Below are 24,045 nucleotides of genomic sequence, written 5' to 3'. Positions count from 1 at the left end.
GGCCCGGGGGCGCGCGGGGTCCCGCCCGCAGCCCGGGGGTCAGCGGGGAGGGTGTGGCCGCAGCCCGGGAGGGCACCCGGTGGTGACCCTGGGTCCGAGGTGTCACCGTGGGTGTCGGGGTCTCCCGCGGCGGGCGACCCGCGGGGAGGGTGTCCCTGCGGATCCGGGGTTTGATGTGGCCACTCGTGTGGCCCAAGCGTGGTCTGGGGCCCCGGCCTCCCCTCCCGTCCCTACAACGCCCCCCACCCCGGGGACCTCAGCCCCCGCTGGCTCCCTGCTCCACCCCAGGCCACCCACCCGGCCATGGGGCACAGCGGGGGGCGGGCGGGGGGGAGACCCAGAGACGTGAAGGGTCCCAACAACACCGCCGACAGCAGTAATAGTACCAGACTTGCAAAGCGCTCTGCCCCGTGGAGACCGCGCTAGACCCCCGGGCCTTTGCAGCCTCTGCGCCCCGGAATCCCGGGCTTCCGACGATTGACGTCGGCGACGTCGGTGTGGGCCTGGGAAGCCGGAGTCCGCCGGGGCCTCCGTTCAGCCGGCGCTCTTCCTGTTTTGGAGCTGGTCCCTCCTATCCTGGGCACCTCCTTCCACATGCTGGCTGGTTCTGGGCAGCCCCTCTGTGTTCCTCTCAGTGACCATCTCCTGGTGGCCGGGACCATTGCGGGGTGCAGGGGTTCCAGACTGACCAAGGCAGACCCAGTCGTGTAATCACCGAACTGATGGTTTGTAGGGGCCACAGACAACAAAATGCATAGACAAACAAATGAATGTATAACTTCAAAGAGTGGCAAATGCTTTCGGGAAAAGAGAGCAAGGGTATCTCCCTGGGTGCCTGTGCCTCCTCGCCCTGTCCCCTTCCAGCATCCAACGCCTACCCCAGGTGTGGAACAGGATCCCTGCAGCCCCACTGCGTGACTCCTCCGAGTTCTGCCCATGCAGATGCCACGCTCAGAGCCCTTTCCCCACTGTTGGCCACCCAGCCTGACCGTGTCCCCCAGCCAGCAGCCAAGGGCCACGTTTCTGCCCGGCTGTCGTGACCCGGCCTTGGTCTCTGACAGTCCAAGAGGATGCTCCCGGCTTGGGGAACGGGGCGGGGACGGGATACCATGTTCTCACCAAGGGTGTGTTGGGGCCCGGACAGCGTGACCTTGGCCGAGACCTGACCCCGCCGTGGCTCCGCCACCCCGGCCTGGGCTGTGCAAATCAAAGGGTCATTGTCAGCCCAGCGTGGGTTCGAAACCGAGGCCAGCTGCCAAACGCCTCCTGCTCCCCAGCCTGGCCCGTCTCCCCGACCCGGAGGCCGTGCCCTGGGTGACCTTGGGCAGGACACTGGCCCTCCCTGGGGAGCCCCCTCGCCCGTGCCTCCCATTCGTGCCCTCCTCTCCACCCTGACCCGGCCTCAGCTCGCCCCCTGCAGCCCGCTTCCCACCCCAGCTGCCTACCCGGCCCCCCAACTCAAACACCTACTGCAACGCCTGGTAGCCCCTGCCCGCCGCCATGGGCTCCTCCCTGCAGGTGACAGTCCAGTGCCATCAGAGCTGTGACGGGGGACGCTGGACCTGACCCGGCCCCGGGGGAGACCGAGGCCGGCTTCTCGTTTCAGTCGAGTCTGACTGAGCGGTGGGGGGAGGGGGTGTGGGGACAGAAGGCACCGGACGTTTGTGCCACGAGAAAGGGGAAGCCCAACTCAAGGGTGGTCGGCCAGACACGACCCCCGAGATGTCTGGGGCCTGATCCCCGGACCCCGCGAGTCTGTCACCCGTGCGAGGGGACTTGCAGGCAGGATTCAGTGAAGGGCCTTCCTCTGGGGACAGGACCCCGATCATCCCGTGGGCCCCAGGGGACCGCGGATCCTGGAAAGCGGAGGCCTCTCCCTCTGCGGTCAGAGAGGCGGGCCGTGAGCAGGACGGCCCCCGCGGGGCTGGCTTTGAAGACGGAGGAAGGGGCCTCGGGCCAAGGAATGTGGGCGGCCTCCAGCTGCTGGAAAAGGCCAGGAACAGACGCTCCCCCGGAGCCTCGGAGAGGAATGCGGCCAATTCCTCGACTTGAGCTCCACGGGACCCGCGTGGGACTTCTGACCTCCGGACCCGGAAGAGACAATCCGTGTGGTTCGAAGCCACCGAGTTTGGGGCAATTCGTTACAGCAGCCAAAGGCGGCCGACACCGGTGGGCACAGCAGAGGGGGTCCTGTGCCCCGGTGACACCGTCCTGGCCTCACAGGGAGCGAGCACCGGGAGCAGGAAGGTGTTGGGGTCTCCCTGGGGCTGCCCTTGAGGCCTGGAGGGAGAAGGAGGCGTCTGGTGGAAGCCCACTCCAGGCTGTGCCGCCTCGGCCAGGCCGCGTGACCTCTCTGTGCCCAGGTTTTCTCATCTGCAAAATGGGCACAGATCCCAGTTCTGCAGATTCCAGCCAGGCCGCGAGGGCCGGGGCACAGGAGGGCGGGATGTGCACCCACAGATTCTGGTTAGTCAGCCGGCAGGTGTTTGCCCAGCGTGAAGAGTCTTTGCTGCCCGCCTCAATGCTGTGAGGCAGACACCCATTTCACAGAGGGGGAAACTGAGGCTAGAGGCAGGAAAGTGACTTCTTGGGAGTCACAAAGCCCCACAGGCTGGGAACTGGAGTCAGAACCAGGGGAGCAGGGCTCCAGGACTGGCGCGCTGAGCCCCCTCGGGGCAGGGCCCTCCCCTCTCTGGACTGTGCGGTGAGGGCCGGCCCCTGGGTCACGGCCAGCATCCCCGCTCCCAGCACCAGATTTGCCTTTGTGGAGTCACCTGCTGCAGTCCCAGCCAAATGGCCCAGGAGGGGGCGCCAGCCGATAAGAAGCACCTGACCGTCAGCAAACCAGGAGTCGGCCCCGAGACTTTTGTGGGGAAACTGACACCCAGGTCCTGACCAAGCCCGAGGGGAGGGGTGTGAGCCTGGAGCTGCAAGCGGCTCCTGCCCAAGGCCAGCCCCAGGGGACACGGAGCCAAGAGGGGCAGCAGCAATTCCCTGTGCTATTGTTGGAGGCCCTGGATCCAGCCATGCCTGAACTCCTCCTCCTCGATAAGATAAAGCTGGTTTAAGCTGCGCGTCTGTCGTTTGCAGCAGACAATACCACCTTCCAGTAAGCCCGTTCACAATTTACTCAAGTGCGGCCTCTAGGACTCAGAGCAGCGGGTTCTGCAGTGTCTGTAGGAGGCATGCGCACCCGGATGTGCCAACCTCTGCCTCCAGGATGCTGGCTCCTCGAGCCAGAAGGATGGCTGGTACAGACTCTATGTCAGCTTAGTGCCTGAGAGCTGGGGCTGTGGGAGGCCAGGTCCTGTGGGTTCTCTGATGGGGCATGTGATGCTGATAAGCGAGGAGGCCCTGTAACTCCCCCGTCGCCTGTGCCCTCGCCCTCCCACGCCACCTACGGCTTCCCCTGGACTCCCCCACGGAGTCCAGGCCTGCTCCATCCATGCCCCTTCCCACAGCAGCTCTTCCACACCGCCCCCAGGGGTCCCCCTCCCTGCAAAGGGACCCAATTTCATGCAGGAATCGGCAGCCACGTTAGCAACAAGAGGCAGGGCCCGCCCTCAACCCCAAGCTGACTCCTGATTGGCGGACAAGTGATGCCAGCCCCTCCTCCTTGCTGGCCATTGGTTCAGACACAATCATGTGACCCAGCTCTGACCAATGGCAGGAGGGATGGCCTGCTGGGGCGGGGCATCGAGGAAAGACAGACGTGGGGCTGACTTTCTGGACATGACTCACGAGAGCTCGATGTATTCATCTCCTGTTGCAGCTCTGACAAATCACCACAAATTGAGCTGCTGGAAATAGCAGAAATTTATTAGTTTCTAATCCGGGAGATCAGGAGTCCGACATGAGTCTCTCTGGGCTAAAATTGGAGACGTGTCTGGGGCCATTCTTGGGGTGATGGCAATGCTCAGTGCCCCGCTGAGTTGTCATTGAGTGAATAAAGGACGGTCTTGTCCCTGCCAGGACAGAGGTGGAGGGACCCCCCCCCCCGCCGTCCTTTCCCAGGAGGCAGCCTCCGCCAAGCCTTGAAGCTGCCACCGTGGGCGAGCGGCCGCCTCCCTGGGCCTCGGGTGGACTAGCCGTGGCTTCGTGTCTGCGGCCGCGGATCCCCCGACTTGGTGAGTGTGCGCCTGGCTCGGGGACGAGGCCGCCACCTTTGGAAACACCCCTGGGCGTGTTTGGGATAGAGGGTGAGGGGGCTGCCCCTTTGCTGGAAACCCCGCACACACAGCTCCGGGGGCAGAATGACGACCGCGGTGCGTCTGGGGTCTGGGCGCGAGTGAGTGTGCTGTTCCAGAAGCTCATCTGCAGGTTCAAGTCGCTTCACAGCCGTTAGCGACGCTCAGAGGCCTCGGTCGGGAGGATGGAGCCGGCCCCGTCCCCACGGCCCGGCCCCGTCCTGAGGTCTTGGCCTGTGGGATCCACAGCCAGCGAGGAACCGGGACCCAGACCCGCAGGTTCAGTCCATCAGGACGTGGCCGCCTTGTGGACAGCGGCCTCGGGGCAGCGGGGGCTCCGGGTCTGGGTGTGGCCGCCCGAGGGGCCAGGTTCACAAAAGGCCGATTGAACAGAACCCGGAGGCCTGGCCGCCTCGAGGCCCCTTCCTGGGTGTTTGCCCCTCAAACCAGAAGAAGAGAAAACCACAAAAAACAAGAAGTGTCGGCCAGAGAGTGGAACAAACCAAAATACGTGAAATAAAAAGTGAAAAATAAAGAACAACACAACCCAAAATATCCGCAAAATCAGAATCAAAACATGCAAACAGAAAAAGAAATACAAAATACAAAACAAAAGTGTGACTAAAGAGAAAAAGACAAAATATATAAATAAAAGAAAAATAAGCAAAAGTGCATAAACATATGGTGGCCTATTCGTACCTGCAGGAATATTCACACCTGTGATGATGTTTACACCGATAGGAATTCACACCCATCAGAACATTCACACCTGTAGGAATATTCACATCCATAGGAATATTCACACCTGAAGGAATGTTCACAACCATCAAATATTCACACCTGTAAGGAATGTTCACACCCACAAGAATATTCACACCTGTAGGAATATTCACACCTGAAGGAATATTCACACCTGAAGGAATGTTCACACCCATCAGGATATTCACACCTGTAAGAATGTTCACACCTGAAGGCATGTTCACACCAATGGAATATTCACACCTGTCAGAATGTTCACACCCATCAGGCCATTCACACCTGTAGGAATGTTCATACCCATCAGAATATTCACTCTTTTAGGAATATTCATATCTGTGGGAATGTTCACTCCTGTAGGAATACTGACACCCACAGGAAAATTCACACCCACTGGAATATTCATACCTGTGGGAAATGTTCACACCTGTGGGAATATTCACACCTGTGTGAATGTTCACACCTGAAGGAATGTTCCCTCCTGTGGGGATTCGGCCGGGAGGGGCTGTGGCTTCTCTCCAGCCCCAGAGGCCGCTCCCCGAGGCCTGATTCCAACCCAAATCAGTGAACACGTGGAGCCTCAGGGCGCTCAATGCTGCCAGTGCACCACGTTCATCGTGGCTCCGTCACAACCCCCATGCAATGTTCCAGCCTGAGAGAATGAAACGAGTGCTCCACGGCTCATCCAGTCCTAAAACCCTGGCAGGCAGGTTCTGCCACCTGCTCAGAGAGGTTAAGCTACTTCCCAGGGTCACACAGCCAGGGGGGCTTGGTGGGATTTGAACGTGAAATGAGCCAGAGACCGGGCATGAGGCCTGCGGCAAGCGACCTGGGGTTTCCTGGATTCCCAGGGACGGGGCCTGCGTGCTCTCTGGCGGTCAGAGCCGGAATGGCCTGGACTCACCCCTGAGCCTTGCAGGGGACCACCTGTGGTTGGCAGACCGCTCTCCGTCCGCAGCCGCTTGGCCTTCAACACCCTTTATAGACAGGCTCCAATTCTTAATTCCTCACACCCTGGCTCCAACGCTCCCTTCTGCAGGGAGCCCAACTCCAACCAACTCCTACTCATTCCTCAGAGCCCTGGCTCCAAGGCCCCTTTCCCTAGGAAGCCCTGTCTGTCTCCCCAGGCAGAGCCAGGCCCACCCTAGGCTCGACCCTAGGACTGGGGGCGTCTGACCCAGCTGTCCCCCCACGGGTCCGGCATGCAGCCAGTGCTCCGTGGATGTCCGCTGGGTGGACAAAGACATACACGCGCGGTTGGACTGACACTCAGGGGCATCCCGGCCTGCGCTGGGTCACGGTTTCTATTAATTTTGGGGGGCGGTTAGGTTTCCTCCGCGCTCCCCCTCCCAGAGGCCCCCAGGCTGTCCCACCCCAGAGCATCATGGAAACAAGGCCACGCCCGCAGGCCTCCGACTCTCTTCCCCCGTGGGTCACACTGCGGCCCGGAGGGCAGCCGACCCCCAGACCCAGGAAAGGCCCTCCCGTCCGCATTCGCGCCACTCGCGTTCACGGAATGCCTGAGTCCGGCCGGGAACAAGATGCAAAATCTCTTCTGCGGTGCGGCTGACCCTACAGCTTATCAGGTGGAAACGAGCGCTGCTGAGGACGGCTTCTCGGCAGGTGAGACGTTTGGGCGAAGACTTGAAAGAGGTGAGGAAGGGAGCCACGCCAGTGTCTGGGAACGGTGCACCCGGCGGAGGCACAGCCAGTGCAAAGGCCCGGGGGTGAGGGCGCGCCCGGCGACCCAGGAGCAGTGAGGACGCAGAGGGGACAGAATGGTGGGACCTCACCCGGGAGAAAGACTGAGGGCAGCGGGGGTCTTTATGGGTTTTGGAGAAGAGGAGGGGAACGACCCCGCCCCGCGCAGGCCCCGCCCCTCGTCCTCTTCCGCAACCTCGGGGACCGGCCCCGCCGCCAGCTCCAATCCCACGTCCTGATCCGGGTTGCCAAGGAGCTAGGCCCCGCCCCTCGCAGGCCCCGCCCCTCACTCTCTTCCGCAACCTCGGGGACCGGCCCCGCCGCCACCTCCAATCCCACGCCCGGATCTATGTTGCCAAGGAGACTCGGCCACGCCCCCGCAGGCTCCGCCCCCGACCTCTACCGCAACCTGGGTAACTGGCCCCGCCCCCAGCCGCAATACCGCGCCCAGATCCAGGTTGCCAAGGAGACTAGGCCCCGCCCCTCCGCAGGCCCCGCCCCTCGTCCTCTTCCGCAATCTTCGGGCTGGGCGCTGCCGCCAGCTCCAATCCCACGCTCGGATCCATGTTGCCAAGGAGACTCGGCCCCGCCCCGCGCAGGCTCCGCCCCTCGGGCTCTGCCGCAGCCTCCGGCCCAGGCCCCGCCCTCAGTCTCAACCCCCGTGCCGTGATCCGGGTTGCCAAGGAGACTAGGCCCCGCCCCACGCAGGCCCCGCCCCTCGTGCTCTTCCGCATCCTCCTGGGCTGGCCCCGCCCCCTGCCTGTTTCCCCTCTCGAGGATCGCCCTCCCTAGTTTGCTCCTCGGCGGCCACCGTCGCCGCGGCCTCCTCTCGCCGCGCGCCCCGCCTGTCCCGCGTCCGCGCGCGCCGCCGCACGCCGCGCCTGGCGTGCGTGCCGTGCGTGAGCGTGCGCGGGCGCGTCGGCCGGCGAGGGAGCAGCAAACGGCCGGCGGCGGGCGCCGCGCGGGGGGCCGGCGGCGCGGAGGAGGCGGCGGTGGCCATGGCTGAGGCGTCGCCGCAGCCCGGACGGTACTTCTGCCACTGCTGCTCGGTGGAGATCGTGCCGCGCCTGCCGGTGAGGCCCGGGCGGGAAACTGAGGCCCGCGGGGGCGCGCGGGCCGCGGGAGGCGGGCGCGGGGGCCGCTCCGGGCGCGTGGCCGCGCCGGCCCCGCCGGTGGACGGCGGCCAGGCCCCTGCCCGGTGCCCCCTGCCCGTTCGGGCCCGACGGCGGCGGCGGGCGGAGGTCCGCTGGGCGCGGGCGCGGGGGCGCGGGTCGGGACGCCGGGGTCCTCCGCCGCGGGTGGCCCGGGGACGGCGGCGCTGCTGGGCGGGCGGGGAAGCCGGGGCGCCGACCTCCGCCGCGGGCCGGCCGCGGGGGGACGAGGAGGCGGCCCGCGCACCGGGAGAGGGGCCGCCGGGCGCGGGGCCCCTCGCACCTGCCGGGCGCGCTCCGGGTCCCCGATCTCCCGCCGTCGCCGGGTTCGAGGGCGGCGGGGCCGTTTCGGTCTCGGAGCCGGACCCTTGGCCTGCGCGCCCGGCGGTGGGGGTCCCTGGAGGCGGGCTTGCTGCTGGAGGCTGGGGGCGTCATCCTAGCCCCGCGCAAGGGGCGCGAGCTGCAGTCCGGGTTTGGGGTGCAGAGAAGGGACCGGCGGGGCAGCTCCCCGCCCTGCAGAGGGGAGAATAGAAGCAGGGCCGGGGGTGAGCGCTGAGTCGGGGGGCTGGGACCTGCCCTGCTCCCCTGCAGCCTCCCGGAAGTCCTGTTTCTGCCTCTTCCGGCTTCCTGTGCCCGGGCCTCGGGTCTGCGCCCCGATGGTGGCAGGCAGGGGCCTGTCTCCCGCCCTGCGGCCCCTCGCAGCTGCGTGAGCCCCAGGACGGCCCAGGTCTCGGGATCGCCCCACAGCGGCCCGTCCACAGTCCCCGGGAGGCCCGGGCCGTGGCTCTGCGGCCGGCCTGGCTGGCTGCGTGCACGGCCACCGTTTTGGGCCTCCCCTGCCCGGGCCTGCACAGGGCCTGGTGTGGCCAGCTCCTGGCCATGTGGCCTTGGACCCGGAGGACCCTGACCTTTTCTGACTGTCACTGGGCCCGGGAGGAACTTCCTTGTCGTGGAACCCGATAGCGACAAGGTAGCCGTGACCTTTGCCCCCAGCCAGGTGCCAGCGTAGAGCAGCCACGGCAAGTGTCTAGTCAGGAGAGTCGAGACGTTCAGCTGAGCGGGCCGGCGGGAGGGGCTTTGGGTGGGTTTGGAGTAGGTTTCGGGGAGGCCTGCCCGGTGATGTTGTCAGTAGGGACACACGTGGTGTCCTGGGGGAGGAAGGCGGGCTCCTAAGCCGGCGGCGGGGGTGGGTCCCTGCCAGCACTCGAGCCCCTGGAACAGGCTTCTGCTGGCGGGAAGCTGGCGCTCTGAGCTGGGGGAAGGCAGAGCTGGGGGAAGGCGGGCGGGTTCCTGTGATGCTCCTCCCACCCTGAGACGACTGGCTGCTATCAGGGGCATCTTCTCACGCTCCTGGACAGGGTGGGCGCGCCCGCTCAGGGGGCGTCTCCACAGCAGCTGGGCCCTGGGCTCGGCCGTGGCACCCCACGGAGGCCGCCCCCAGCTCACTGCGTCCCAGCTGCGTGTCTCTGGGTGTGGCGCTCAACCTCCCTGGGCCTCGGTTGGTGAGATAATCCAGGTGCATTTGGGGGGTCCAGGGGAGCGCATGTGGGACCCCCAGACGCACAGGGAAGGGCAGGCGGCCGGCTGGGCGGGCATGTGGCAGCAGGAACCAGATGGGCCGGCTGGCACACAGGCCTGGACTCGATCTTCCCAGGATGTGAGAGCGCTGGGGGCAGGGTGCATGGCTGGTTTGGTGCCCGGACAGCAGGGCGTGGATGTGGAGCCTCGGCGGCAGGGTCTGCCGTGCTCACGTCCCCGGGGCTCACCCAGAGGCCAGGCCTAAGTCAACGCAGGTTCCTGCCGGGGGGTGAGCGGGCGCCGCGTCCCTCACGCCCGAGCTCCTCGTCATGGCAGATCCTACGGTGGCCTCTCCATGCCATTGTCCGTGTGGTGAAGTGTCCCTGAGCTCACGGGCAGGTGGGGGACGGCCAGGCGCGGGGTCAGCACATGTGCCGGGTGTGTGCGCGACAGATGCAGGGGTGGCACGCGGCCTCCGGCAGCCCATGGGGTCCCCGACGTCTGGGGGCAGACAGGCGTGCACATGCTGCGCTTGGCCCAGTGACAGCCGGCCAGCATTGCCCTTCGGTCCGGGCAGGTCTCTCCCAGTGACGTCTGAGGGGGGAATGTGGGGGTGGAGAGGTCCCTCGCATCATCATTCCCTCGGTCTGCCCCGTGCCCGGAGCCCTGCCACCCCAGTGGCACTGGGAGTGTGATCGCTCAGGGCCATCCGCCTCTCCCGCTCCCGCCTCAGTTTCCCTAGCTTCAGCGTACGCGCCCGGCCGTGGGCCTCCATCTGTGGTGTGCAGGAGTGCGGGCATGCTGGTGGTGCTGTCTCCGAGCGCCGCCGCAGCTGGCCTGGCAGGTGAGCTGGGCAGGTCCTTCCCCTCCAGAGCCCGCGTCCGCCCTGTCACCGAGGAGGACCAACGTGCACCTCCGCATGTGTCTTGGGTGGAGTGCTCAGAGCATTTAGCGTCAGCCTGTGTGTCTGTCCGTCCTGGGTGCTCTGGCTACCGCTGTTACCATGGTGATGGCACTGGGCAGCCCCATTCCCTCCCACCCCCTCCCAGCACAGGGAGAGCCACCGGCCAGAGACAGGCGCCTGCCAGTCAGGGCCTCAGGAGAGGGGCCGTCCCCGCCCAGGAGAGGGTTCTGCTCCCTGGGCACACACCTTGCCCCAGGGTCCCCTGCTGGGACATGGGTTTCTGCCATTGGCCACCCGGACCTCATAAGATCCCTGGGTTGTGCCCTCGGGGGTGAGCACGGTATCTCGGGGGAGACCCCAGATTAGGTCCCTTCCCCACCGCCCGCGAGCAGGGACTGGCTGCCTGGAGTCTGGGACCTGCTGTTCTCCTGGGGACGTGCTCACAGGGCAGGGCGCCAACACAGCCAGCACTTAGGCCTCGGCCCTCGGTCCTCGGCAGCTGCGGATCTTGGAGCCCCGGGGTTGAGGCCGTCTCCACTTTCAGGTGGGGAGACTGAGGCTGGCAGGCGGGAGTGCCATTTGAGCTGAGACCTGACTTCCGCGAGGGGGTGACCAGGTAGATCTGGGGTGGCCGCTCCGCATGGGAACCGTGGCTGTAGGAGCGGCCAGCTGGTGTTGTGACAGGACGCAGAGCGTGGGGTCCAGGGAGGGGACAGACGGCGCCAAGCGACAGGCAGGGAGGGCAGAAGCCTGGGCTCCTCATGCCGCCCTGCCATCCCGTTGCTGGGAGCCTGGACCTTGCTGGGCCCCGAGCCGAGGGCGGTCAGGCGGCCCCTGGTGCCAGGGCCAGGCAGGGCTCAGATTTGTCCATGACTCGCCACATTTAAGGGTCTGATTCCCGGCGTCCTAATTTCGGCCCCGTCTGTCACCCTCCCCGGGCCCTGCTCACAACCCGTGTGGCTGCGCTGCCCGCTGTGTGAGACGGGAACAACAGACGGGGCCGGCGGGAGGGCCTTGGGGAGTGGCCGGCCCAGGAGCCCCACTCCCAGGGATGACCTTCGTGGTTACTCACGGGGCCTCCAGCCGCATGCGCCCACGCTCCTTCTCAGGAGGGCAGAAGGCTGCTGGCCTTGCCGTTGTTTGTGACAGCTTGAGAGATGACCTAGTCGCCTAAGGTGTCCACTTGGGGCCCTGCACCCATCACCTCTGCCAGTTCCAGAACATTCCATTCTCTCCAGCCTTTGGCACCCATGAGCCCCCTCTGTGGATCTGCCTGTTCTGGATGTTTCACGTCACTGGGATCACACGCCGTGTGTCCTTCTGTGTCTGCTGCTCCCCCTGAGCGTCGTGTGTTCAGCTCCGTCCACGTGCAGCTGTGTCAGGGCCTCATTCCTTTTCACGGCTGTGTCATATTCCAGCGTGTGGGGGCACACGTGTGTGGATCCATTCACCTGTCGATGGACACTGGGGTTGTGTCTGGCTGTTGTGCATTGTGCCACGGTGGTGCACGTGTGCAGGTCTGTGTGCAGGTCCATGTGGACACGTGTGCGTTTCTGGCGGGCGCATGCCTGGGAGCGGAATTGCAGGCTGTGGTGACCACTGAGTTTCCTGAGCACCTGCTGACCGTCCCAGGGAGACCGCCCGCCCCCCGTTCCACCTCCTCGATCCTCCAGTACCCAGCACTGGCTCCTGGGTCTGAGCCCGGCCCCCGGTGGGTGTGGACGGGGTCAGCTGGGGTCTGCGTGCGGTTCCCGGGCCTGTCATGCTGAGCCCTTTTCTCGGGCTCGTTGCTGTCCTGAGTTTCCTTTGGAGAAGGTCCACTCTGACCCTGTGGCCACTTTTTCATTGTGTGGGTTGTGTGTTTGTCATTGGACCGCAGGGTTCTTTCACACTCTGGACATGAGTCCCTGCTGCTTGTGGCTCCCGCCTGCCTCCTCGCTCAGCTCAGACGGCGCCCCTTGCCTCTGACGCCCCTTTGCTTTCGGCAGCAGAAGCAGGTGGGACCATGGCATGCGCCGCGGTGCACCTGCTGTCCTCGCAGAGGTGCCCGGCGCTCCCCCAGGAACCCCACAGGGAAGGCCCGTGCATCGCCCGTGGTGTTGCTCTCTGTTGAGGGTGGGCCACCACCAGCTGCGATTCAGGCCCTGGACGTGAACAGCCCGCACTTTCTCACACTCTGCACACGGGGCCGCGCGTGGAAATGTCCCTGGGCAGAGGCAGCCTGGGCTGGTGTCCCGTCCATTTGTGTGGTCTTAGGGACACCTGTGCAGCCCCCGACTGACAACATGTGGCTCGGTTTTGGCGCTGATGTCCCTCCCCATCCCCGGGCTGCCGTGCGCTCTCCGTCTGCCACCTGGCTGGTGGTCTGGGTGGGCCCGTGAAGGTGGGGGCCTTGCAGGGGGTGTTGGCTGTGTGCCTGGGTCTCGCTCCAGCTGGAGGTCGCTGGCCACATGCTGGGGCTGCCAAAAGGTTCTAGAGATGCTGCTGTGGGATGTCCGCAGGCTGGTCCCTCGGCCTGGGTGGTGCTTCCTGCCCTCGGCGGCTGCCTTCCCGGGAGCCGATCTGTTCTGAGAGCCCGAGGCCCTCAGACAGGCGCTCGCCCTGTCTCCGGGGCCGCGTCTCGGCACGGGCATGGGGTCATTTGGGGCATCCTCATGTCCCCTGAGTCAGGAATGTTCACTGGCCTCTTTGCTGCAAGCCTCGTCAGAGCCCCAATCAGCGGGTGGGATGTGGCCGAGTGGAGGCCCTGAAACCCCATGACGTCTGTCACTGAGGGGACTGCAGGCTGACCCTCCGGGCGGTCACGGGGTCCGACCCCAGCTCCTGGCTGTGGGGATGCAGGGATGCAGCTATGGCTGCCGAACATCCGTGCACCGGCCCCGCCAGCCTGGCTCCTATCCGCCACTCCCTGGGGCCAGGCCAGGTGTCCTGCAAGCTGCAGACGCCCCCACATGGCCGGGCCCCCGCGTCGCCCTCACTTGCTCTCCTCCCACAGGACTATATCTGCCCGCGATGCGAGTCCGGGTTCATCGAGGAGCTTCCGGAAGAGCCCAGGTAACACGTTCGGGCTGCGGGGAGCAGGTGTGGCGGGCGGGCGGGTCCCAGGCAGCCGGCAGCAGAGGTCCCTGCTGTCGGGTTCTGTCCAGGGCGCGGGGTGTCCTGCCCTGTCCTGCGGGCCACCCGCCGCTGACTGTGCCGCGTCCCCCAGGAGCGCAGAGAGCAGCTCAGGCCCCTCCACGGCCCCCTTGGACCAGGGCCGGCAGCCGTTCGAGGTGAGTCGGCCCAGCCCCCAGGACACGGGTGGTGCCTCTCACTAGCGGGAGGAGTGGGCACAGCCCCCTGTCGGCAGCCGCGGGCCTCCCTCGGACAGGCTGGCGCCCAGCTCCCCACGGGGTTCCTCTTACCTGCCCCACGCGGGGCTGTCCCTTCTCCCCACCCCCTGGAGCCCTGACCAGCCCAGCATCTGCGCGGCTCCTGCCCGCGGTCACGGCGCCCCGCTCCCCACAGAACGTGGACCAGCACCTCTTCACGCTGCCGCAGGGCTACGGGCAGTTCGCCTTTGGCATCTTTGACGACAGCTTCGAGATTCCCACGCTGCCCCCCGGGGCGCAGACCGACGACGGCAGGGACCCTGAGGGCCGGCGGGAGAGGGAGCCGCACTCCCGCCACCGCTACGGTGCCCGGCAGCCCCGCGCCCGCCTCACTGCTCGGCGGGCCACCGGCCGGCACGAGGGCGTCCCCACGCTGGAAGGGTGAGGGCGGGGCGCTCGCGGGGCTGCCAGCCTGCCCGCCCTGCTCAGGCGGAGCAGTGTCCGCCTTCCGGAAGGTTCTGTGGGCTTGGGGGTGTGGGTGCTGGCCCTCGGCTGGTCTCTGGGCAGCACTGCCCGAGCCCACCATGCAGGACGGGGTTCGGGGGCCGGGGGCTGAAGACGCGGCAGCACCTGGGCAGGCTGTGGGCCTCATGTCACTGAGTGCCCCCGTCACCTTGCTGAGAGGGGTCTGCACCCCTCAGATGCCCCCACCACATCACTGAGCCCCCAGCCCCCACCCAGGTGCAGGGTCAGCACTGGGTCGGCTTGTCTAACCGGGGACACAGAGGACGGACTGTTGTCCACAGGGACAAATGACCCGAGCGTCCACCCCCAGCCCCGTCCCCCCGGACACAGGGCCTCTCCCCCATCTCTGCGGATGGACCGTGTCCGTGACCCTCCCCTGACTTGAGGAGCCTGCACTCCCGCCCGGTTCCCCTCCGAGAGTGGGAGGGCTTCCCGGCTCAGGACACAGCCCGTCCCTGATGCCCAGGTGTCCACGGCTCCCACACCACCCCGCTCGGGCCCTGGGTCCCCTGTGACCTCGCCATGACTTCCGCCGCTGTGTTTTGTGGTTGCTGCAAACGGTACAGCAGGGCCGAGCTGGGGCTCCTGGTGGCTCCGGGTGCCCAGGACACGCCCGGGGTGAGGTGGGGTCTGGGGTGGTGACCGGTGACACCGCCGTCCAGGCCGCAGGCATAGGGGCATCTACGGCTTCTTATGTGGCTTCCTTTCCTGGCCGGGCATCTCGTCTTTGGAAACACTTCCTGGAGGCGCTGCGGGTGCGCACGCGGACGTGCCCTGCCTCCTCATGGCCCTGACGGCGCTGGCGCTCTGTTCCAGGATCATCCAGCAGCTGGTCAACGGCATCATCACCCCCGCCACCATCCCCAACCTGGGCCTGGGCCCCTGGTGAGCAGGCGGGTCCCCCACGTCCCCCGCCCCTCGACCTCGGCCTCTCCGCCCTGGGCCCCTGGTGAGCAGGCGGGTCTCCCATGCCCCCTGCCCCTCAACCCCGGCCTCTCTGCTCAGGGGCGTCCTGCACTCGAACCCGATGGACTACGCCTGGGGGGCCAATGGCCTGGACGCCATCATCACGCAGGTACGGGGGCCTCCTCGCTCCTCCCGCCAGGGCCTGACGGGCTGCACTCCCTGGAGGACGACATGTGGCCCCGGCTCAGCCGCCCTCCCTCCCAAGGCTGCAGGCGCTGGCCAGACGGCCGTCCCCGCACCATGGGGCAGGGGACCCACGAATCCGGGCCTTGTGTCACGCGGGTCTTCAGGGCCTGTGCTCCTTGTGACATTGGCGGCACCGGTGAGGCGGGGGTGTCGCCTTGTCAGGGCCCCTCCCTGCTGAGCCGGCTGAGTGTCTTGTCCCTGGGACACGGGCGCCAGGCTGTGGCTGAGCCCCCGGGAGGGCTGTGCTGTCCCCTGGCCGTGGTGCTCCCAGTGCGAGGTGACACTGACGAGATAGGCTTGGGGGTGTTTGGGGACCAGGACAGAGGGCTCCCATGGAGCTCCTGCTGGTGACGCGGCCTCGCGTCCCGGGCCGCCCGCCCCGCCCGCGCACCCGGCCTGTTGTCTTTCAGCTCCTCAACCAGTTTGAGAACACGGGCCCCCCGCCCGCCGACAAGGAGAAGATCCAGGCCCTCCCCACCGTCCCCGTCACCGAGGAGCATGTAGGTGGGTGTCTCGCGCCTGGGGACGGGGTCATCCTGCGGGGGAGGTTCCCCAGTAGGGCCTCTGGCGGGGGCTCCTGAGGCCACGTGTGTAGGTCTCGGTGTCATGGCCGCTCGTCCCGCCGCAGGCTGCGGGCTGGAGTGCCCGGTGTGCAAGGACGACTACCGGCTGGGCGAGCGTGTGCGGCAGCTGCCCTGCAACCACCTGTTCCATGACGGCTGCATCGTGCCCTGGCTGGAGCAGGTGAGCGGGCGGGCGGGCCGCGCCCCCTCCCCGCCCCGCCGCCGCTGACCGCCCCCTCTGTCCCCGAAGCATGACAGCTGCCCCGTCTGCCGGAAGAGTCTCACGGGACGGAACACAGCCACCGATCCCCCGGGCCTGGGCGGCGTGGCCTTCTCCTCGTCCTCGTCCTCGTCCTCCTCCAGCTCCCCAGGCAGCGAGAACCCAGCCAGCAGCGCCTGAACGGCGTCCACGTGCGCACAGGGCCCACGGCCCAGCCTGGGAGGCCCCACGGGGCCAGGACTGTGGGGCGGCCGCGCTTGCTGCGGGCAGAGGCTGGAGCACCCGCTGCCTCCCGCCGTGGGGAAGCTTGCCCTCCCAGACGGCCCGCGGGCCTGCGAGGGGCACAGGCACACGTGGCCCCGGCGTCCGGCCTGCCCCGTCTGTCTAACCTCGCTCTCTACGTGTTCGGCGGTGGAAAGGTTTTTATAATTTTAAATTATTACTGCTTTGAAATAAATGGACGTTGAGCTCACTCGCGGGCCCGCATGATCTGTGGAAGCACAGGGTGGAGCCGCTCGCGGGGACTCGGGACCAAAGGACGGCCTGGGACAGCACAGCGACCGAGCACGACCCGCAGAACCAGAACCAAGCGAGAGCAGCACGGCCCCGGGGTGTCTTCACAGGAAGCCTTGCTTGTGTCTGGAAAGCTATTAAAATACACCTACGTGGAAAGAGGCGGCGGTCGGCGTGTTCCTTCTGTGCCGGCCCACACTGTCCACACCGCCGTCCCCGCCGAGCCCTGGACGCGGGCCGTTGACGGTCAGCCAGGAGGAGAGCCTCACCTTGTTGCAGATGTGAAGCCACAAACCCCGTCTGCGAGGGGTCGGGGGCCGTCGAGGCACCGCCTCTGCCTGGCCCCCATGGCAGCCCCCACGACCATTCACGGGGCCTGTTGCAGGTGCAGGGTCACCGGCGGGGGGGCCCCCTGGCCTGACCGCAGTGAGCGTGCAGTCTGCACCCCGTGAGTGCCCTGACTTTGCTCTCTGTACGTGGAGTCGGGGGAGGGGTGGGGGGAGGCGTTGGGGGAGGGGTAGGAGGGGCCCCCGCAGGCCATCGTCATCCCTATTTCCTAAAAGGGAAACTGAGGCTCAGGGTGAAACTGCGGCCTGGAGCTGGGGTCTGAACTGGTTCTTGGCTCCACTCCTCTGGCTGCTGGACATCCCCCTGGGTGGGGGGTCTGCGGTGCAGTGTGTCCACCCCTCCCTGGAGGACATGGAGCCCTCGCCCGCTCATGGCGCCCACTCCCACTGCCCGCCCCGCGAGGACCGAGCACCTCTGGAGACTTGTGTTTAATTAGACCCGCCTCAGACACCATATCCACGCTCCCTGTGGCCACAGTGACGAGTCACCAAAATTTGTCATCTCACGTCCTGGGGTCAGGAGTCCGACATGGTCCCACGGGGCTAAACCCGGGGGGTGGGGGTGGGGCGTGGGGGGCAGGTCCTCACGGAGGCCCCAGGGGAGGAGCGTGTCCCGCCTCCTCCAGCTTCCAGAGGCGCCGCGTCCTGGGCTCGGGGCCCCTTCCTCCGTCCGCACGGCCAGCAGCGCAGCGTCTCCATCTCGGCCTCTGACCCCCCCGCCTCCCTCTGCTCAGGACCCTGGGATGACCCTGGGCCCCGGGAATCCAGGGTCACCGCCATCCCAGGGGCCTCGACTTAACCCATCTGCAGAGTTCTCTCTGCCTTGCAAGGTGACAACGTCCACAGGTCTTGGGACTGGGGCTTGTCACTCTGTGGCGTGTCCGCGTGGCCCTCTGCCCTGACCCCAGACCCCTCGCTGCGCCAACCGCCTGCTCCAAGCCTCTGCCCACTTGCATCCTGGCTGGAGCGCCCTTCTTGGACCTTCCGATGGCCGCACGGCTGTACCCGGTTTCCAGCCCAGGAGGTGCACTGTTGGGGCCGCCCTGCTCTGCAGCTCAGGACTGGACGCTGGTGGCCCCGCTCAGCTCAGTGTCCACCTTCCTGCAGACCCAGATGGCAGCTCCCCAAGTGCCAGGCTGCATCTGTGGGGGTCCTGCACACAGTAGGTGCTCCATTAATGCTTTTGAGACAAATGAGTGGCCGCACACGTGTTCAGCCATGGCCTGGGCCTCCCCCAGCCTCTGGCTCTGGCTGCCTGGCTCTGGCGTCTTCTGGAATCTGTCCGGCTGTTCCCCATGGTCCCTTGGTCAAGACACCAGGACGGGCAGGAAGTGCGTGGATAGGTGGTGCACCCGCGTCCGGCCACCACGACGCGGGGCCCCCTGCCCGTCCAGCGCCAGGAACATGGGCCGGCCACGGTGGCGCCAGCGGACCGAGGCGTATGTGTTGTAGCCGTTCTCCTCAATGCGCTCCCGGAAACTGCAGTGGGCGGTGCAGACCCTCTGCGGGCAGGCGGGCGGGTGAGCGAGCGCCAGACCACCCTCTCCACCGCCACCCGCCCGCTGGACACCCCTCCCCACCCGCACACTCACCGACCCGTAGAGGCGGCCCCGGCGGCTCATGGCCACGTAGAAGCCGGTGTGCACGGCCTTGAGGGCCACAACACCCACGCGGAGGGAGCGGATCTCCAGGACGCCTGTGGGGAGGGACCCGGGGTGTCCACACACCGTGCATTCCACGCGCTGACAGCCGCTAATGCTGCCTGAGCGCCAACCGTATGCCAGACCCCACAGCGGCCCCAGGTGGGAGGTGCCCACTGTGCCCACTGCCCAGAAGGGGAAACTGAAGCCTGGGAGGTGGCAGAGCCAGGAGCCAGGTCCCGGCCTCATCCCTCGACGGGGGACCCTGGGAGAGGCCCGTGCTGCTCTGAGCCCCTATTTCCTGTCCAGCGAAGCAGGGCTGGGGGCTGCCCACAGTCTCAGCTCCACCTGTGCCCTGGGGCCGACTCGAGTCCAGGCCTTGCCCCTTGGTCTTCAGGCTGGACTTGGATGCCAGAGGCGACGGGGAGCTCCCTCCTGCCCCACGGGGCCTGTGCATTTCCTGGGCCAGGCACCTGGCTCCTCTCAGTGTGAGGCTGTCGGGCCCACCTCCTCGGAGAGGTCCCGGACCTCCCAGGCGAAGTGGCCGCTGTCAGCTCCCACGCGTCTCCCTGTCACTCCTTCCCTCCTGCTGCTTTACTCTCTGCTCTGGGAGCCCTGATGTGGGCTGTCCTGGTGGCTGCCACGTCCCCGTGCCCAGTGCAGCACACGAGGGGCCCAACTCAGGATGCCTGAACTAAGGACGCGGCCCGGATGGGGAAACGGAGGCTCAGAGAGAAGCAACCACTGTCCCAGGCCACCCTTCCCGGCTGTGCCCACCACCGATGGACCTGCCCGGCCAGTCTCCGGTCGTCGCCCTCGTCTGACGAGCCTAATGACAGCCTCGGGAGCCCCAGATGAAAGCAGCCAGCCAGGGCAGGGGCCATTATCTGCCCCGATGGTGACTCAGGAGCGGCCAGCGATGTGCTCGGCCCCGGCACCCCTGCCTGGGCCTCAGAGCCGTGGGGTCGCCGGCCGCCCTGGTCTCCCAGCTGTCCCCAGCCCCACCTCTCTGCCCCTGCGTCTCCTCTTGCCTCATACATTCCACAAACACTTATTGAGTGCCTACTGTTTGCTGGGTGGGGCAGCAGGGACAAGGACTCCAACTCGATGGGGTTCTGGGCATCCAGGGGCCCCAGCAACCCCACTCCCCCTACTATGTGACCCCGGGCAGGTCATGTCCCCTGTCTGTGCCTCAGTTTCCCCATCTGCGAAATGGGTATCTACGGAGAAGTAGAGGGATCCCCAGTACAGACAGCTCCTGGCTTGGTTTTGCAGTGTGGGGAGTCCAGAGCTCAGAGCCCAGAGCCTGGCTCTGCCTGCTCCAGGGCCCTTCCTGGAGCCTCAGTTTCCCCTCTGTAAATGGGCCCAGTGACCCCCAACCTCAGCTCTTCCGCAAAGACCTTTCTCTGCTCCTGAGCCAGGGCTGAGCTGGCAGCAGCTTCTGTGACCCTCACCTCCACCGTCCACCCCTCCCACCATGTGGATAGGGCCCAGCTCATCCTTATTATTATTACTGCAGCCGTTGTTGTTACTGTCCGCCCATCCGCCCTGTAGCCGCCTCCCCGGTCCCCGGACAGCCCCCAGCGACTCACTGTCAGGGCTGTGGCGCCAGCGGGTGCCCTGCACGCGGCCGCTGGGGTCCACGCCCAGGAAGAAGTGGGTGGAGGAGAAGAGGCGCCGCCAGCGCACGTCGCCCTCCAGGTGCGGGTAGCTGCGCGCTCTCCGCGGACCGCCGGGGGTCCCCGCGGCGCCGGGCGCCCGCGCCAGCAGCAGCCACGCCAGGCCCAGCCACAGGCGGCCGCGCATGGCCCCGCGCCCCGCTCGCCGCCCGCTCCTGCCTCCCTGCTCGTCCGCGGCTCTGCCATCGCGCGGCCGGGGGGCGGGGCGCCCGACCCAGACCCCCGCGCGGGCCAATAGGGAGTCTCGTGGGCGTGGCCAGCGCCAAAGGGGGCGGGCCTGGGCGGGGCCGAGGCCTGGGAGCCGACCAATGGGGAGTCGGAGGCCTGCCAATGGGGCTCCTCGGGGGCGTGGCCAGCGCCGGCGGGGGCGGGGCGACTAGGCGGCGGGGCGGGGCCATTGGAACGCGCGCCTGGCCTCCCACGTGTTTGTCCTGCGGGGCGAGGAGCAGAGAGTGATGGGCAGACGGACAGATGTGTGAGACACAGAGACGGGGAAATGGAGATGCCAGGGGATCGGGCCGGTGGGACTCATCCTCCCTCCAAACTGGGGCTTCCTGAGAGCCAGGCCGCGGGGCACGGGCTTCGCGCAGGGTGGGCGTGGGCGCCGTGGCGGGGAGCAGAGGGGCAGTTGGGGCGGTGTGCACACAGGTTTGGGCAGGCGGGTGGGGGGAGTGCGGTGGGCCAGAAGGTGGCGACGGGAGGATGACACGTGGGCGTGTCCGTGGCTGACCGACGGGGACACGGATGATGACCGAGGCCAGCACCCTGTCCTGGGCGTCCAGAGCTGCACGTCCGAGGTGGCAGGAATGGGGCGGCCCCGTGTACACCCACACTTGCGCGTCATTTAGAGACACACCCGGGCCCCAATGGGCGCCAGGCCGTGCCCTGGGCCGAGAGGGGGACCCAGGGAACCTTCAGACTCAGAGCTAAGAGACGTAACTGACAGGCAGGGAAACTGAGGCCTGAGAGGGGCAGCGACTTCCTCAGGGCTCCAATCCCCGCCCGTCTGCTCCCCTTGGCCCGTCCTGTGGCCACAACCCCAGGGGACATCTTCAAGGTGACCAGCCTGCCCTGGTGGAGGGCTGGAGGGGTAACCGGTCCGGCCGGACACCCGATGCCTTCCTGCTGGCCCTGGGGATTCCCCATCCCTCTTCCCGGCCCAGGAGGACCACGCAGGGGTGTGGCAGATGCCCGAGCCCCAGGACCCAGGACTGAAACAGGGGTGTCCCCATGGCTCATCTCTCTGCACTCGGAGCCCGGAGGTCAGCCCCCAGGGGACCCTGCGTTTGTGTTGGCTCCCCTGGAAAATGGGCCGGGAAGGGGAGGCTGGGAGGATGTCTGGCATGAGATCATCCACGCGCTCACGGGGCGGAGGGCGAGGCTCGCAGACTTGGAATAGCATCCTGGCTTCCACGGGGCCCGTGGGACGGGATGGGACCCACGCCCGGGGAGCCGGCTCTGCCCAGTGTTGTTGGAGTTTATTTAATAACAGCTTCACTGGGGTGTAATTCACATACCACACAACTCACTTGTGTGAGCTTACAACCCAGTGTTTTCAGGACAGAGCTGTGCACCCATCACCTCTATCTGGTTCCAGAACATTCCATCCCCCAAAGAGAAGCCCCCGTCCCCATCAGCATCACTCCCCATCCCCCCATTCCCAACCCCTGGCCCCCACGAGCCCGCTCTCTGTCTGTGGATCTGCCTGTTCTGGATGTTTCCCGTCCATGGGGTCCCACGCCGTGTGTCCTTCTGTGTCTGCTTCTCTCCCTGAGCGTTGTGTGTTCAGGTCCGTCCACGTGCAGCCGTGTCAGGGCCTCGCTCCTCTTCACGGCTGCGTCATATTCCAGTGTGTGGGTGGACACATTCATCCGTCGATGGACGGTTCTTCCATCTTTCGGCTGTTGTGAGTCCTGCTGCCCTGGACACATGTGGACGGTTTTGGGTGGACATGTGTTCTCATTGCTCTCGTTTATGTGTCCAGGAGTAGGCTCGCTGGGTCGTATGACAATTCTGTGTCTAGCTTTTTGAGGACCTGCCACACTGTTCCCCACAGCAGCTGCACCATTTACGTTCCCACCAGCCGTGCCTGAGGCCTCCAGTTTCTCCCCGTCTTTGCCGACCCTCGCGGTCGTCCTTGGTTCTGATGACAGCCATCTTCGTGGGGTAGAGTGGGTCTCACTGTGGTCTTTTGAGACTTCAAGCCTACAGAAGGGTCGTCAGAGCAGCACAACGGACACCTGGTTCCTGGATCCACTCCTGATTCTGTACATTCTTCTTGCTCTGTTGTCAGGAGAATGGGTCGACACACGGAGCAAATTCACACCAGGGAATACTACGCAGCTGTGAAAAAGAACAAATCCCCGAAACACACAACGTGGATGAATCTCAGACGCCGTGCTGAGTAGAAGCAGCAGGACACAAAAGAGGTCCATTTATGTGATGTTGTCGAACAGGCAAAACTGTGGAACCTTCTTCCGTGAGCGGATCTGTGACACTGAGCCGCAGAGTGGGTGTCGTTTCACCTCTCAGCACATCAGAGCAGGTCCTCAAGGCCCAGTCCTCCATCCTAACCAAGCTGCAACCTAACCCACCATCCGTGCCCAAAGTTCCCCTGCTGTCCCCACAGCGTCCTCAAGTGGCTTTCTACCCCGATTGCACATCCCGGGGTTGGGCTCACACAGCCTTTCCAGTTCTCCCTTTCAGCTCCGTGATCAGCGGGACGACGGCCCCCAGAGACACATCCAGTTTAATCCACGGAGCCTGCGGATTTTCCCTCATTTGGAAGAAGAGTCTCGGCAGATGCACTTAGATTCAGATTTTCGGATGGGGAGGTCGTCCTGGTGGACCCTGGACGCGGTCACGTACAAGAACGAGACGGGGGGACACCCGACACGACACACAGCAGAGGTCACGTGGAGACAGAGGCAGAGATGGGGTGACATGGCCACAAGGCCAGGACGCTGCAGCCCCAGAGGCTGGAAGAGGCGGGAGGGACCCTCCCCGGAGCCTGGGGGGAACCGCGGCCCCGTCCCCCGGACCTCAGCCCCCTGCTGCCGACTTTGGACTTTCATTCTCCGGAAACTTGAGGAAACACATTTCTGTTGCTGAAAGCACCGAGTTTGTGGTCATTTGTCACAGCAGCCCCGGCACCTGATACCGTCTCTTCCAGCCGCAGACCCTGCCCTCCCCGGCCTTTCCCGTTGCCCACACTTCCGACGTCTCCCTCCCACAGCCGGGGTTCACCCCAACGTCAAGGAAACGCGGGGTCACCATCAGGGTGGGAAACCCGTGTTCGACGTCGACACGCTGACAAGGAGCCGTGAAAGGAAATAGGATGAGAAGACGACGACGTGACGGCCTCTCAGGTCACAGCCCGGCAGCCGAGATGGGAGTCAGTGCAGGGGCCACAGAGGGAGCCCCCCCCGTGTCTGAGCGGGAACTGAAAGAGTAGCTTTCTCACCACCGAGACCCGGGACCCCAGCTCTTGGGGACGTTCTGACGTCCCACTGAAGACGAGAGGAAACCAAGGCAGGAGGAGAGGAGAGAGAAGTCGCGAGTCTTGGCTTGCGGCCCGGGTTCCTGGCCCTGCGGGTCTGCTGCACGCGAGGGGGCGTCCCTCTGTCCTGGGCAATCAGCCCGGCTGATTCAGCCCCCCGGGGCCAGGAAGGCAACCCCAGGTGTGAGTCAGGACTGAGGTCATGGCCCCCCGGGCACATGGGTGGGCTGGGGCACGTTCGAGAGGACGCTGCAGCCTGCGGAAGACATTCCCAGCCGGTCGCATCACGGTGCTCAGGCCGCGTGGGCAGCTGCGTCTGGAATGTGCTGTCAGGAGGCCTGCCCGGGGGGTGGGGGTGGTTCTGGCTCTTCCGGAGCAC

The 24,045-nt window shown here is 66.0% G+C and overlaps 2 protein-coding genes across 3 annotated transcripts; one reads left to right on the top strand and one right to left on the bottom strand.

Moving 5' to 3' along the window:
• Window positions 1–7,503: 7,503 nt before the first annotated feature.
• RNF126 (ring finger protein 126) lies at window positions 7,504–16,660 on the top strand. 2 transcript variants are annotated; one of them, XM_023644268.2, is made up of 9 exons: window positions 7,504–7,717; window positions 13,213–13,271; window positions 13,426–13,489; window positions 13,725–13,969; window positions 14,870–14,938; window positions 15,059–15,128; window positions 15,616–15,709; window positions 15,834–15,949; window positions 16,019–16,660. In XM_023644268.2, exons 1-9 carry the CDS (start codon window positions 7,643–7,645, stop codon window positions 16,166–16,168), a joined length of 942 nt encoding a protein of 313 aa, XP_023500036.1. In that variant the 5' UTR covers window positions 7,504–7,642; the 3' UTR covers window positions 16,169–16,660. The 2 variants fall into 2 exon arrangements, with proteins under 2 accessions (XP_023500036.1, XP_070128369.1); XM_070272268.1 differs by having other exon boundaries at window positions 7,535–7,717; window positions 13,758–13,969.
• Window positions 16,661–17,265: 605 nt separating this feature from the next.
• On the bottom strand, window positions 17,266–20,382 carry FGF22 (fibroblast growth factor 22). Its single transcript, XM_023644270.2, has 3 exons — window positions 20,081–20,382; window positions 18,441–18,544; window positions 17,266–18,350 (listed from the first exon to the last, which is right to left on the bottom strand). The coding sequence occupies exons 1-3, from the start codon at window positions 20,292–20,294 to the stop codon at window positions 18,156–18,158; spliced, it is 513 nt and encodes a 170-aa protein (XP_023500038.1). The 5' UTR covers window positions 20,295–20,382; the 3' UTR covers window positions 17,266–18,155.
• Between the last annotated feature and the right edge of the window lie 3,663 nt (window positions 20,383–24,045).

The sequence above is a fragment of the Equus caballus genome, chromosome 7 (genome assembly GCF_041296265.1).
Source record: "Equus caballus isolate H_3958 breed thoroughbred chromosome 7, TB-T2T, whole genome shotgun sequence".
Taxonomy (NCBI): Eukaryota; Metazoa; Chordata; class Mammalia; order Perissodactyla; family Equidae; genus Equus; species Equus caballus.
This window is presented reverse-complemented; position numbering and strand designations above follow the sequence as displayed.